Source organism: Rissa tridactyla, chromosome 6, assembly GCF_028500815.1.
Source record: "Rissa tridactyla isolate bRisTri1 chromosome 6, bRisTri1.patW.cur.20221130, whole genome shotgun sequence".
Taxonomy (NCBI): domain Eukaryota; kingdom Metazoa; phylum Chordata; class Aves; order Charadriiformes; family Laridae; genus Rissa; species Rissa tridactyla.
This window is the reverse complement of record NC_071471.1, coordinates 23,282,404-23,297,465: the sequence shown is the minus strand read 5'-3', so window position 1 is coordinate 23,297,465 and position 15,062 is coordinate 23,282,404. Positions and strand designations below refer to the sequence as shown.

At 41.6% G+C, this 15,062-nt stretch overlaps 1 protein-coding gene across 10 annotated transcripts in view; it reads right to left on the bottom strand.

Annotated features, from left to right (window-relative positions):
• AGFG1 (ArfGAP with FG repeats 1) overlaps positions 1 to 14,301 on the bottom strand; it is a 37,612-nt gene extending 23,311 nt beyond the window's left edge. For all 10 annotated transcript variants that reach the window (XM_054207545.1, XM_054207547.1, XM_054207548.1 and 7 more), the window contains exons 1-2: positions 14,094 to 14,301; positions 4,554 to 4,647 (exon numbers count right to left, since the gene is read on the bottom strand). In XM_054207545.1, coding sequence (XP_054063520.1) covers positions 4,554 to 4,647; positions 14,094 to 14,260 — 261 coding nt within the window. In that variant the 5' untranslated portion in view covers positions 14,261 to 14,301. The remainder of the gene's footprint in view (positions 1 to 4,553; positions 4,648 to 14,093) is intronic.
• Between the last annotated feature and the right edge of the window lie 761 nt (positions 14,302 to 15,062).

The following is a 15,062-nucleotide window of genomic DNA, read 5'->3' as shown; positions in this document are numbered from 1 at the left end:
TCAACTTGGAAAAAGCACACTACTAGACCTACAGAACTTCTTGTTTAGAGCCAGACATACCATTGTATAGGAAGATTACACGTCAGTCTAGTTTAAAAAGCTCTAATGAGATATTACCTTTCAGGAGTCTGGTAAATGCCAAATTAGATTTCTTCTTCTCCCCCTCCCCCCAATAAAATACCCTCAGTTATGCACCAAATGTAATGCTGACAGTGCAAAGAACTACAGATTACCACACAACAAAACTATGTTCCAAAACATAACAGTCGCCACAGGAAGAAAGATTTGGAAACAGTTCCCTTATGTAAGCAAGTTATAGCTTTGTTTAGTAATTCAGCACTTCTGATGTCAATATTATTCATTAATCTCTGTAGGTTAGAAGAATTTTATACTGACAGTATAGTGGTTTCAAAGTCAGTTTGGGTCCAGAAGCTATAGCTAGTTTCATAAGCACAGAGTCCAAGCCAGTAAATCCTGCTAACAAAGCCACTGTTCTGTACACAATCAGCTCATGTATCTCTATATCGTATTAGCAGAACCAGGGATGTCCTACAAGGACACCCGACTGCACGGCTCACGCTGTCAGGGTGACATCCAACTGCAGGCTCACGCTGAGCATACCTGCATAGCATTCTATTCATTAGCTCAGGTAAACACGGTCTTTGCGCTCAGAGGAACATAGATTTTCCAAATACAGGACCACCCAAATCATTTTCTTCCACCATATGCATATTAGGATAGGCTATTTGGAAAGGTTATAAGATATCTACTGCACTTTTCAAAAGTGCAGTAGGAAAATTAACTATATAACTAATTTGCCTCATAATACTGTTTTTCCAGCTTCAGGGGAAAGCTTCTGAATAAATATTCACAGCTATAATGGCAACATGAGATTAGTAACACCTCCACTTCCTGCAAAAAATAAGTTCACTTTCTACTACCATTGCATTACGGAATCAGAGGCCTAATCAACGCTAGCATCATTTGATTATGAGTTTTCAAACAGAACCATCTCCATACCACTCTCTCCTCATTATTCTTAACGTGAAAATACAGTGTGAAAATACCTCACACTGCTCTTCATGAAGAGAACGAGGAGGAGAAAAATCCTACCCAGTGAGTCAGAATTGCCTTTATGCTTCAAAAGGACTTCAGAAGGCACTTGAGGAGTATCAGCTTGAAGATGTTTCCATTCTTGCTGCAAAAGTGAGCTAACCCCAACATTGGCAAAACCAGAGTCTGGACATCTGTTTATACCTGCAGATGAGTAAGCAACACCAAAATATAGATAGATAGAATCATACGGGTTTTCTAATACAGTAAAAAGTTTTACATCTGTATTTGAAGTAGTAAAAACTCATCCAAAAAAAGTTTACCTTACCTGTGCCAGAAAGACAGTCCTTGGAAGCTGTGCTAGTTTTTACTGGGATAGAGTTAATTTTCTTCATAGTAGCGAATATGGGGCCATGTTTTGGATTTGTGCTGAAAACAGTGTTGATAACACAGGAATGTTTCCATTACTGCTGAGCAGCGCTTACACAGAGTCAAGGCCTTTTCTGCCTCACACCGCCCTGCCAACAAGTAGACTGGTGGTGGACAAGAAGATGGAAGGAGACACAGCTGGGACAGCTGACTCCAACTGACCAAAGGGATATTCCATACCATACGATGCCATGCTCAGCATATGAAGTGGGGGAAGAAGAAAGGGGGGCGATGTTCAGAGTTATGGCATTTGTCTTCCCAAGTCACCATTACGCATGATGGAGCCCTGCTTTCCTGGAGATGGCTGAACACCTGCCTGCCCATGGGAAGCAGTGAATGAATTCCTTGTTTTGCTTTGCTTGTGTGCGCAGCTTTTGCTCTACCTATTAAACTGTCTTTATCTCAACCCACGAGTTTTCTCATTTTTACTCTGACAAGTCTCTCCCTGATCCCACCGGGGAGAAGTGAATGAGCAGCTGTGTGCTGCTTAGTTGCCAGCTGGGGTAAAACTACAACAGAGGTGCAGATACTGGCAAGAAGATGGTATCTCACACTTGAAGAGAAGCTGCTTTGAATAATCTCTTCCCAAAGCAGTCACTTTGTGGAAGTCTTTTAGTAACTGAATCCTTTACCCACATGTGCCACAAAGATGCCAGTTTGCAACAACTGTGGAAAAGTTACTATTTCAGATATTAGGATTTTTTTTTTTTTAAAGAGAACTTCAACTTTATACAATACATTGTCCTTGTAAATACTCTTTGAAGGAGAGAGGAAAACTACTTCACCTAAGAACAACTCACCACCTTAATAACTACCTTACCTCAGGGAAGCTTTCTTGCTATTTTCCATTCTATTCAGAACAAGCTCCCTATTGTACACCATGATCTACTCACTCAGAAGCAAGAAAGCTTACCACAGAGGCCTTGGCCGCGCTGGCAAAATACTGGGAGGACAAAGTGGGAATGAAAGTATTTTACAAGCTACAGAAAAATTGGAGTTAAACATACTAGACTGCAAAAACTTGAGCTTTTTTATGAATGAAACCTAGAAAGTTTAATTTCTTAATATATACGCACAAGAGCCATCTATGCTGAAGAGCAAGCTAAGCAAAGAAGGGGTTTTGCGATGTCAGATGAACTTCGTCTGCCCAATACTTTATCTTATCTGCAGGTGAGTGTTCCAAAGTCCAATACCAACAAGTGAAAGCAAAACGCTTATTTACCTACCGCAACATACAGCATGACAAAGTGAAAACATGTTTAATTAGGTTTTAAACTTCTAACAGTGTTTCAAACAGTATTGCTTCTGTTCAGTATTTGAGCACCTGTTAAATCTACCATCTGCAATTACAAATATCCCTTCAGTGCTACTTTAGAACTAAGGCAATGCACTGCTATCCACCAATCCCAAACTAAACTCAGGAGGACATCCTCATTTATGAGGTAGCTCCTTTAAATCATTGCAATATTTTAGAGTGGTAAGTACTAAAAGCACAAAACCCCTGGCTTTTGAAACATAAAATACCATTGCAGAGATCTGTGGACTGTTTTTATGTCAGTAATAAATTATGTATCAACTAAATCATTATGATTGGCAGACTAATCAAGTCTATAACGAGAAGGACAACAACACTAACTAACTGAATAGGGATCACTTAAGGTTTCAGACCAGTGAAAAATGAAACTGGTAGCATTCTCTAGCCATTGCAGATTCAGTGAAAAACAAATTAAAATGAATGCAGAGAGGGAGATATACACACTTCCTTTACACTTGTGAAGCTTAGAGCAAAGCTGGAGTTTACAATCTAACAGAAAGAGACTCCAACATACTGCATCTGAAACCATGAAAGATTCTTTATTATTCTCCCTATGCAAAAAGTCAACAATATGCTATACATACATGCACAATGTTATACCGCTTTAACATGCCAAAACAATTAAAAAAACCCCAAAAATTAATTAAAGCCATTAAGAGTATTTTATAATGTCTGGAAGAGTTTAAATCTTGTTCCAGCTCTGTCTAGAGGAATCATCCACTAACAGTCACTTCAAAAGATAATGCATATTTACTATTACAGAAAACAAAAGTGTTACTTCTATTTTCATTCCTCAACCTGACAGTTACGAATGGGCCAAGTTTAAGAAAATTAAGTATCAGCATTTTAGCTAACGATGGGTTTTATCCCCACAAAACTTCACAAAAACATGTTGCTAAGACACTCTGTAGCCTGCAATCAATAGTTCTACTAAAACAGAACACAGATCCAATCAAAGTGAAATAGAACTTTTTCTAATACAGAATAGAAGCAAAAGCTGCCTCTAAAATCCCCAATGCTACAGTACAATATTAAAAAAAACAAACTTCATCCTCAAATTGAAGACAGCAATAGCCACATCCAGCGTTTACATCCTCCATGTGTCCTCATAGAGCCAATCCAACATTTACCTCAGATTTAGTTTTCACCTATTTAAAAGAACAAAAAGGCAGCATACTAGATCTTTTGCACTTCAAAGCTGCCCCAAGCCGTTCTAAATGTATAGACGCTTACAAGATAACAACCCTTGAAGGAAAAAAATTCTCACTTTCCTTCTCCTCTTTGAGAGCTTTCAACATTGATATACTTTCATTAAAGAAAGAGGCTACTGAAACTACCAAACTTTCCAACACCTACTCTGAAGAAATACAGCTACAAGCAACAAATATATTTTTGTCACAGTATGCTCTTCCAGGAAACACTGCTGCAGTCAGTCTCAACATCTGGGCTTGCAGAGAAAAAAAAAAAGAAAAAAAAGAGAGAGACAGATGCATATTGCCTTACACAAAAGCAAATCCAATTCAGAAATACTATGTTAATCTAGATTGTCTGGGTTGGGCAAGAACACGTAACATTATGATGATCAGCTACTTAAGTGGAACGAGCTCTTTCGAAGCATCACTTCAAATCATGTTGGCTTCAAAAGGCTTGTCTACTTTTTGCTATAAAAAAATAATAACCAAGTTTTCCTTAAGTACTATTTTAAAGTTTAATATTAAAGTGCCAAAACCACGTGATAATCTCCAATAATACTTACTTCATTTCCATGTTTTTGCAGAAATTCTATTTCCTGTTGTGTGAAAGTAGTCATTGAAATTGACTTCACTCTGTGGGGTGGATTCAAGCCCCGTCTAAAAGAAGAAGCAAGAAGTATTTAGTCAGTATTCAGGAAATCTGTCATCATACAATCACTTTTAACATTACAACCAGAAGTCAGTCGGTTTTAAACTTGGGACCCATCTCTGTAAAATACACTCATTTTAGTACTGCCATACAACTTAAGGCTGTGTAAGCTCATCTCAAAATAACATTCAGCACGCAAAGTCAAATAATTGAGCTTTAGGGGAGACCAACATTTGTAACTGCACACACAAGCTTACTCTGACACTTTCTAAACAAATTTATGAAAACTTAATTTGGCTTTTTTTAGAATCCTAACCTGCTTCCCCATACTCATTCACCCTTGCCTTTACCCTTCATCTCTCAGTCTTGGGCCCTTGTGTTGTAGTTTTCTTTCCCTCCAACTCCTACTTCACTTCAACCTATTCTTACTACAGCTTCTACCCAATCACTAAATTTCAAGTTAAAATTCCCCGGCTCAGATTCTTTTTCTCTTGCTTTAACCTGTATTTCCCGTTTCCTCACAGTATCTTTTTACAGTTTATTTTTTGCCCTTCCATCCACAGGTCTGTCGTCTTCCTCCTCTTGAAGACTACACAAGTAACAGAAACAAAAGCAAAAAGACAATGTTTTCATTGTGCTCCCAAATGAGAGATACCATTACTAACACAACAGCTCCAAACTTCAGCAAGGACTGGCACTGTCCTCCCATCCACGCCACAGCCTGCTGCAGCAGGGCTAACAGAAACTCAAGTCACTTCTGCTGCCAAAGCATGACATTGTCAAAGCCAGTTCAGTCAAAACCTGCAAGCATAGAGAAAAATCCCGCCGAGCGACAGCACCAGTGTAAGAAAAAGCCTTCTTTCTTTTCAAGTTCTTTCTTTAAATACATGCGAACTACTGCTTTTGCCCACAAATACAATTAAAAACAAGCCATGTTTTGCTCAATGGAAACAGGAACATTACATCCCACGTACGCCAGACAGTGGGGACACTAACTCAGGGAATACAATGGGGTTAGTTTAACGCTCAAGTTAATCAGGCTCAGATTTTTACGATACCATCTTTTAAAAAAAGTTTAATATACATGAACTATGAGATATCAAAGAACAAAAAATTCTGTGGTTATGTATGAGAGTTTCCAGAAAGGAAGTTGGGGGAAACTTTCCAGGGAAGTAATATGGGGCTAAAAAATTGCTAACAAATCAACTGATAAGAGACAGTTTTATTGCTTATATATACTACTTTGCTTTAATTATAAATTTGGTTCAGATTGCTTTTAGGAATAACACCACCCCCATACCCCCACTCCCCCCCTGCCCAAAAAAATAATCACTGACATCCAATTTAAGATGATTAGTAGTTCTCTTTAAACTTCATGATTATTCCAAGAACACTAACTATAAATTAAATTGTTATCCATCAAAACAGCATATGACAAAAATCTGAAGTTCCAAATATGAACACTTTATATTCGACTTTTAAGAAAACTTTTAGCACTTTAAGTTTGAGCAAGTATAATGGAAATAAAATTGCTGTGCACTTCACTTGCAAATTCACCTTGACACCTAAATTCATGTTGTATCTGTAAGACAGCAATTCTGATCCCACATTAAAAAGATCTCCATATTTTTAGTTAAAAGTTGGATATTTATTAGAACACCAAGCAGTAGCACTTTAGCCTGTTTCATTAAAAAACAGATTTAAGACAATGTTTGAAACACTTGGATAAAAACCAAACAATTGTATTTTGCCAATAAATGCAATGAACTCAAGAGTATCTTGAAAACAGAAGTCATACATAAGCCTATTGGTATATGAGAATTAATTTTACAGAATGCTATTTGCTTAAGCAAATTTTTCAACTCTGAACATCTAAAATTAGACTCCATGGTTCAGTACCTCAACAAGAAGGCAGAAGTTTTATTAGTGAGAGAGGTTTCAAGGTATCTTATTCAACTCAGCCATCAGAAAATTAATTTCTTGTCTCAAAATGTTTAACTTAGATGGTAAATGGAAATTAAGAATTTAACACATTTCATCTAGTTGTAAATCAAAGCCACATCTACGTCACAAGTAAATAACACTTAATAAAATACTGTATTATCTAAGGTGGGCGTTTGGGGTTTTTTTTAAGTAAATACTCATTTTAAGACAACACAACTTCAAAAAAAATCTGACAGTTCCATGCAGTTAAAATTCATTATTTCAGAGCTAGTACTAGTATTAGGTTTGGTTGTTTGGGTTTTCCGTGTTTGTTGGTTGTGTTTTTTTTTTAAACACCTTCTTGATCTGTGTACGTAATTAACATTTCACTAAGCAACACTGTAGAATCACATAATAAGTGATAGCATAGAAACAAAGTTGTCATCCACCTGGAATCGCACATAAACATGCTCCATCAAATATAATACGACAATCCCTGTCCCTTGCTGTTACAGTTAGTATAAAAGTGGTTCTGTCTACCTTAGTCTGTTCAATTTACTCTCCTATTAAGAAAGATACACAGTTAGATACTTGTAAACTACTTAATGACTCCTTTAAGTTACGGTTATTCACTAACATCCACGTGTTTTTCAGGAGAGCTGGTATATCTAAACTTTCACACTACCTTCTACTAGAAATTAATTTTTACAGTAAGTATAGTTTAACTGCTATATTGTACCTATGTTTACAATTTAAAGGCACTGCACAAGTTATTTAAGCAGTACCTACTCTACACTGATCTACTACAGCTCTCCAAAGCATTTACATCAGCAAACATTCATCTTCAGTTCCAGTAAGCAACAGTATTAAACGTACTTAAAGCATAGACTAGATTTTGTTTAGCCTAACTAGAGACTTCCCACATGCTTCTCTCTCCAGTGAGGACTGCTCTAGAGTTAAGGTTCAGGTTATAAAGTTCCCCGATTTACACATTATATCCATGATACGGGATAAGATGAATTCTATCAAAACAGATGGAAGACATGCCCCACTCCTAAAGGTCAGATCACAGAAGCATCAGATGCATTGCATGATGAAAGAGAGCATGTTGCCACATTGGTGGATCAAGAAGATTGGAAATCATGAACATAACTTCAATAGCCATAAATGCAAACTTAACTATCAAGCTGGAGTATTATATGTACAAGTAATTTTTATGTTTAACATGGCAAGAGGTGGAGGGAAGCCTATGAAAAGCCTTCTCTTCCACTAAAGCAGTGTAAGAAAGACTGCATCAAGGAATTCAAGACAAGAGGCTACATTATACAGCATACAAATAGAACCCAAAACATAGGCATTATGTCCCTTAGATAAATTACTTTGATTCTATCACTAGAACAGCTAACCCCCCCTTTTTTTTTATTTTTTATGACTTCTAACCAGCATGAGCCACTTTCAATAACATTTTACCCCTGAACTGATTAGAAGCTCCCTAAAAGAGAGCAGATGTGGGATTTATGAAGCAGAACTCTAGGACTAAGCCCAAGAACTAAAGCTACTCTTACTTCAAAATCCTAAATTATTTTATAGCCTTCCTTACCTACAGAGATTACTTGATGACCCAAATGATTCACAAACAACTCATCTACATATGGAGGAAGCTTACTGGTAGACAGCCAAGTACAATTATCCCTTATGAGGAATTAACAAGCCTTCTTTTTTATAGGGAAAAATATATCTACCACTGGCTTTGTTTCTTTCTACATATTTGACAAGTGTTTTGCACAGTTCTAATGCTTTACAGTATTCCCTGTTTAACACGGGACAAAATGGATTATAGGCCCTTAGTCCAAAATAATAATGCCTAAATCCAAATTGACCCCGAACAAATATTCACAACCTGCATCCATGCATCAGTGCCGGTTACTCCCTTCTCTACTACAGAGCTCCCGAGGAGGCCAGCAACTGAACCTACCTCAGCACTTAATCCAGATTGCAGCTTTCTCCTAAGAGGCCCTTGGGAAAGATGACCGAGTAAGACTATTCTGCCATCTGTGCTTATCCAGCACACCATAGCTAGGACATCTCACACATAGATCCCACTCATCGCTGCCAACTTCTTTGTACTCAGCAATGGTTATTTCTGTGGAATAGCACTGTGACCACAACTTCCAGCTATGAGATTACCCACTGGTGCTCCACTGAATCAGTCCAAGCTTCTAGTGACACAGCCTATCATAGGGGCAGCTACAGAGAACGCAAGCAGAACATGAGATCTCTGTTCTTCAGAGAGCATTGTCAAAACTGGGGCTCTCGCAAACAAAGGAAGCTTTAAGGCCACCGACACAAGATTCTGAAGTCTGGCAACTGAAACATTAAACATTCAAAACACTGTCAACGAGCACTAAGCATTTGTTACTAACATAATTTAGTAGCAAATTATGGTTGAACTTGTGATTGTTGGCAGAGCAGCCATTCCAGCATTTATCTCAAACAAATGTCAGCAAAGTTGTCTGCAAGGAGGGGAAAAAATTTAAAAAAATAAAAAATTTAAAGAGTGTGCTCTACTGGGATAGAGGGTCACTTCCGTGGGAGGAACAATGGGCAGACAGCTACTCAACACCACTAGTGTCCCCCTGTATCAGATTCTAATGTGATCAAGTCTAAGCCAGCAAAATCTGATCCCTTAAGAAGCAGGAAGTTAATGAAGCAAGTCAAATACCAAGCCATCATAGAACACCCTACATCCCCAAGTGTCTGGAAAACAAGCTTTAGAAAACCCAGTGTCACAGCATTCGTTATTATTTCCGTGATATTGTTATTAGCAAAAGAGAATATAAGCAGTACTGGCCATTCCTCATACTTGTAGACCTCCCTGGAGACCCTCCACCATCTCACAAGCTCATTTATTTTTAACAGCAAAAGGCTCACACACACATTTAAAGCACAGTCAAGGTTAATTTAACTTTTCTCTTGAAGAAAAAAAAAAACACAACAACAAAAACCAAACATCCTTCTGAACTGCATAGTATTCACTGTGGTAGACATTTCCTTTGCTCTCCTGCCATGCCACTGAAAACAAGAAATACAGTAATACAGGAAATACCTTTAAAAAATGAAAATATATATACATATGCACACACACATAACACCCAGAGTCATTTCCCAAATACGCTCCAAAGGAAAAAGGACTGGAAAGTCATGCCAACACAGCCAGAATCACTTTCACTCTAACACTTTGTTTAGACCATTTTAATTTCAGCAAAACTTATTTTGGGGAAAGGGACAATAACTCAACACCACTGCAAAGATTTTTTTCATTTGTTACTAGCATCTGCCATCAAATACTCCCATCTGACTGACACATAAGTTCCTCACCCTGGAAAATTTTAGATTTAAAATTTCAACTAGGAATGTTATAAGCAGCCAAAAGAAGGCCACATGTTCCAATAATTTTAAGAAACAACATAAGAGGGCTTTAGCATTCCCCACAGTAGCCATATGTTCTAAACATTCTTTGTTGCTCCTTCCCGACACAAGCCAGAAACACAAACATCTGAACAGGAGACTTCCTCAGTAAGTTGGAACAGAGGGAATAAAGAGGGCGGCAGCAAGGGAAAGGGTAGGAGAAGTGTCCTAATTATCACATCAGCAGATATTTTAAAAAAAGAATCAAGATTAAATAAAAAATTTCTATAGTACAAAACTTGTGCAAGTGGACTCTTAGAGGAACAGTAGTATTTTCCATTTGAGAACCTAAAAACATGTTAGCTTTCTAAAAGTTAGAAGCAGGCTGGCCAGGAGTGGTACAAAAGTGCTTGAAAGCAAAGATACACACAGCCAGCTGAGAAGCAAGGCAAAGAGGCATTTGATAAGACAAACGAAAGGATGTCACTGTCAGCAGGACACATGGTAGCATCCAGAAACACAGCAGACATAGCTACCAACGTAATCCTTTGAACCAAAGGACTTCTATCAAACTAAAAGAATCTCTCTGCCAACATTTCCCAAGGTGCAGTTTTTTTGCTACAACAGAAGGATGTCTTCTGCTTTTTTATTACCGTAACACTTGACCTGAAAAGGCTGCTCCTCTACAGCATCTCCTCCAACTCCTGGGGAAGAAGAGATTGTATGTATACTTGTCCATATCCTATATTCTTGTCCAACACCAAAAAGTTGAATTAGCCACAGCTTCTGTAATGTCAGTGTGCTTTTTTCCACGTGAAGAGAATTTAAATACAAGGGGACAAGCAGAGGTATTTTACAAGGAAGCCACTATCCACACCACCATCCATGAACTTTCACCCGCATACACCATTTTGCACAGCAAAACTTCTGCTCTGGTAAACCCAATCTAATGGGAAAACTTAAAGCCTATGGAAAAGGACCTCCTCTATATTATTCATACTTATAACTTGCCAAGACTCAACCTCCAACATTAAAGTCACTAGCTCTGTCATCATTTTTAGCAGTACTCAAACAAGCTAGACGTACTATTTTTGGAAACAGTTAAGAAAATGGTAGGTTTTTTTAAAGCTAAATCTAGTAATAAATAGCATCACTCTCTTTCTACACATAGAATCATTCATGGAAATTAATGATGGATCCCAAATGAAGGCTTAGAGTTTGAACAGACTGTCCTTGCCAGGACAACAAGTAAACACTTCAGAAAACTTGCAAAAAAACTCAAGTTAGCCTTCAGATTTTAAAAGTTTAGAGTTAACTGTATCTAGAACAACACGCCTGTCTAAGACAATATCAATGTTAGCAACGATTTTTAATTAACTGAGCAACCTTTCTGAAGGAGACTTGTTAATGTATTAATATTTTAATCTTGCATTGGGCACTTCGTACTTGAAAAAACTGGTCCAGTCAACTCCACGAATACTTCCTGTACCAGATTAGAAAAAAATTAATTAAAACAAGAAGCAATGCAAGTCATTCACATAGCATATAAACAAGATGAAGTAATAAGATTATTAAAGCCTTACAGTAAAGCAAGTATTATGAGGCAGAATGCAAGCAGCCACTAAGCACTACACAAGCCGCAGTACTTTCACATTTATTTGCCATTACTTGGTCTCTTCCCAAGTCATTTCCCTCCACTATGGAATTCTACAGTGAAAAGCATTTAGAAATGAACAAGTTGTATGAAGGACTATTCTGACAGAAGTGTTAAAAATAAGTTTCTAGTTACGAAACAGACATGACCCATCTCTACACTGTCTCGTCACTAACAAAAATATCCCACTGACTAGGTTCTAAGGTGTTAACCAATACATATGATCTTGCACACTTAACTTATGAAAGCATTTCCAAGTCAACATGAAAGAACGCACCCAAATTTACTTCAGAAGAAAACTTTAATTCCTCTTAACAGTCCTTCAACTCCAGCTTTAAGTGTAGGTGTTACTAGCTGTAAGAACTAAAGATGTTGTTTGTGGTTTCTTTTTTATAGCAACACAAAAACACTGCATATTTAGAATGAAAGAGCTATGTGCATTTTATTAACAACTGTTCTTCAGAAAAAGTCTTCCTCTTTTAAGCATTTTAACAGCCAAATGATGGCCAAGTTCACAGCAAGTGACAGCCGTCCCCTGCTCAGTGGCTGTTTCACTGCATGTACATCTTTTTGGTTACTGTAAATTGGACTATGGACTTAAGCAATCCATACCTCCCAGCCAACAGATAACACGAACAAATGCTACTGAAAACCCATGGGAAACAGCTCAGCAGCACTCATGATATCTTTGTCTATTAAGGTCAAGAAGTCTAAAATAAAGGAAAGTATCCTCACGGAGCAGTTTCATCATGCTGTCAGTTTAACCAGTAAGAACATGTGCAACCATTAAATAAGCTCTGTGCAGCAGCTTAAAATAGTTTCACATGCCAGCACAAATAACAGTTTGCTAACAGAGCAAACAATAGCCAGAACAGGACGATTAAGTAGCACGTATATGTCAAAAACTAGAGTCTCTTTTCAGTTCCACAACCCGAATGTATTTTCTGTATTTGCGTCAAGTCTGTTCAAAAGTCTACACAAAGTAGAAGTAAGAAGGAAAAAAAAAACAACCAAGACTAATTAGCTGTCTAGTAGTATAAAAGGCAGCTTGTTCCATGTAAATTCAGCACAGAACTAACATGTTTGCTTTGTTCTGAATCTCAATATAATTACCAACTTTGTTCTAAAACACCAGACCTTACTTGGAAGGCCTGTGTGGGATACTTAGTCCTTCTTAGTAAGGGGACAGAAATTAGTTCAGGCTCCTGAATGGCTTTTATGAACTCAAAACCCTTACAAACACAAATCTATATCCTTTGACATACTATTTATTTATTACTTTGGCCACTCATTGATTCTGCTCCATGCCATAAGCACGCCACAGAAACATAAACAAGCAAACAGATTCAGCTACAGAAACAGTAACACTTGAAGACAGCGGGGTTGGGTTTTTTTTTTTCCTTCTAAATTATGAATACATAACTGAAATTCAGAACTGACTGATCTCAACTCTTAGTTTCATACACACTATTGCGGAGGAGGAAGGGTGGAAAAGGCAGGAGGAGTAGGGGGAGGCCCATTCAGGAATGAGGAACAGGAAAAATGCAATATACTATCAAGAGCCAATCCCTTTCTAAGGTTTACATATATATATAGTCTATAGGAAGTAACAGATGTAAGAAAAAAAAAAAAGAGACTTCTACTACTTTCCTGATCAAGTATATTAAACTATTAAGGCTAGAGTTTATCCTCTAAACTAGAGTTTCGAGAGCTGTCTTACAAACTACTGTCAAGCATAATTTGATACACAAAAGACTTGGCTGGTAATTTAGATTAAGATTTTTAAACGTTAATCTCTGGATTCACGATAGGGTTAGTCTCCTCACGTCTTCAAGACTGTCATGAAAGTGAACTGTTCAGCCGTGTGCCCCTTCCCTTTCCAAAAGCATTCTCCACACACTTGTTTAACTAACACCCGCGATGATCGCCGGGGGGGCGGTGGTGGCGGCGCTCCCCCCCCTTCATGTCCGCTTACACTCCCTACGTGCGGGAAAACACCTCCTCCGGGGCAGCGGGGGACGAGCAGCTCCCGGGCTGCCGCTGCCGGCCGAGGCTGCCGGGCTGCCCAGCCCCGCGCACGCACACCCCCGGCCGGCAACCGCCACCTCCCGCACCGGGGCATTTTTTTGGGAACACCCCCGGGAAAGCCTCCCGAGTGCCTTCTCCCCGCCCGGGGCAGCCCCCCGCCCGCTCCCCTCCGACGTGGCTGACCCAGCGCTGCCCTGCGGCGGGAGGGGGAAGGAAGGGCAAACCCAAGGGGGAGAACGGGCCGGCGCAGCCGAGCCCAAGGCGAGACGCTGCCCCCCGCCTAACGGCTGCCCTCGCCGCCGCCGCCCCAGCAGACGCGTCTCCCGGCGACGAAGCCGGCGAGGGGCGGAGGTCGCCCCGCCGGCACCGGGGCCGCCCCCCCCACAACCCCGCTCCCAGGGCGGCCGGAGGGATGGAGCCCCCCTCCCCGCCCGCACTCACAGGATGCCGGAGCAGGAGGTGCACACGAAGCTGCCCACCGTCATGTCGGTGTAGGTGGGGCCGCGCTGGTCGCAGTCGAAGCACTTGCGGTTGGGCGGGAGGCTACTCATCTCCCGCAGCAGCTTCAGGTGCTTCTCCTCCTGCTTCCGCTTGGCGCTGGCGGCCATGGCCCCGCCAGCCAGGGGACGGCCCGGCACGGCGCCGGGCCCCGCTCACACACACCCCGACGGCGGCGGCGCTCCGGGGCCCGGCCGGCGGGTGAGGGGGAAGGAAGGGGCGGGGAGGGCAACCGGCGCCCGCCGATGAGCCGGGGCGGGAGCGCGGTCGCCGCTCGCTCAGGCCGGCCAGCGGCACCGCGAGAGGGGGCGGGCCGAGGGCCGCGGCGGCGGAGGCCGGCGGCGGCACCAGGCCCGGGGCGGCTGAATGACGAGCCTAGGCGGGACCTGCGCGACACCTTTATGAGATCAGGGAAGGAGATGGCGGCGGCGGAGCCCAATGCCGGCGGCAGCGCCCCCTCTCGCGCGGGAGGACGCACGCCCCTCCCGCCGCCACCCCGGCCCGGGGGAGCAGCCGCCGCCGGGGCCGTGTCACCTGGTGTGACCCGGCGGGGCAGGGAGCGAGGTGGGGATTTCTGCGGGGAGCGGTGCGGGAACGGCGGGGCCCCGAGGAGAATCCTCACGGGAAAATCTCAGTACGGCCCGCCTTTTCCCGGGGAGGGGAAGGGAGGGGCCGCCCCCTCCCCGCCGTGTGCTCGGGGCGGGCTGTTCCGCCGCTCCGCCGGGGGGCGCCCTCTCCCCTCCCCTGCACGGGGTGGGCGCGAGGCGCGGCCGTTGGGGGTGGTGCAGCCGTTGGGGGCTGCGCGGCCGCGGGTCTCCACAGGCGCCTCAGGCTAGGGCGGGCTCTGGCCGGCTGAGACGGGGAGCCCGCGCCATGGCACAGCGAACGCCGGCCTCACCCCCGCCACTCCCC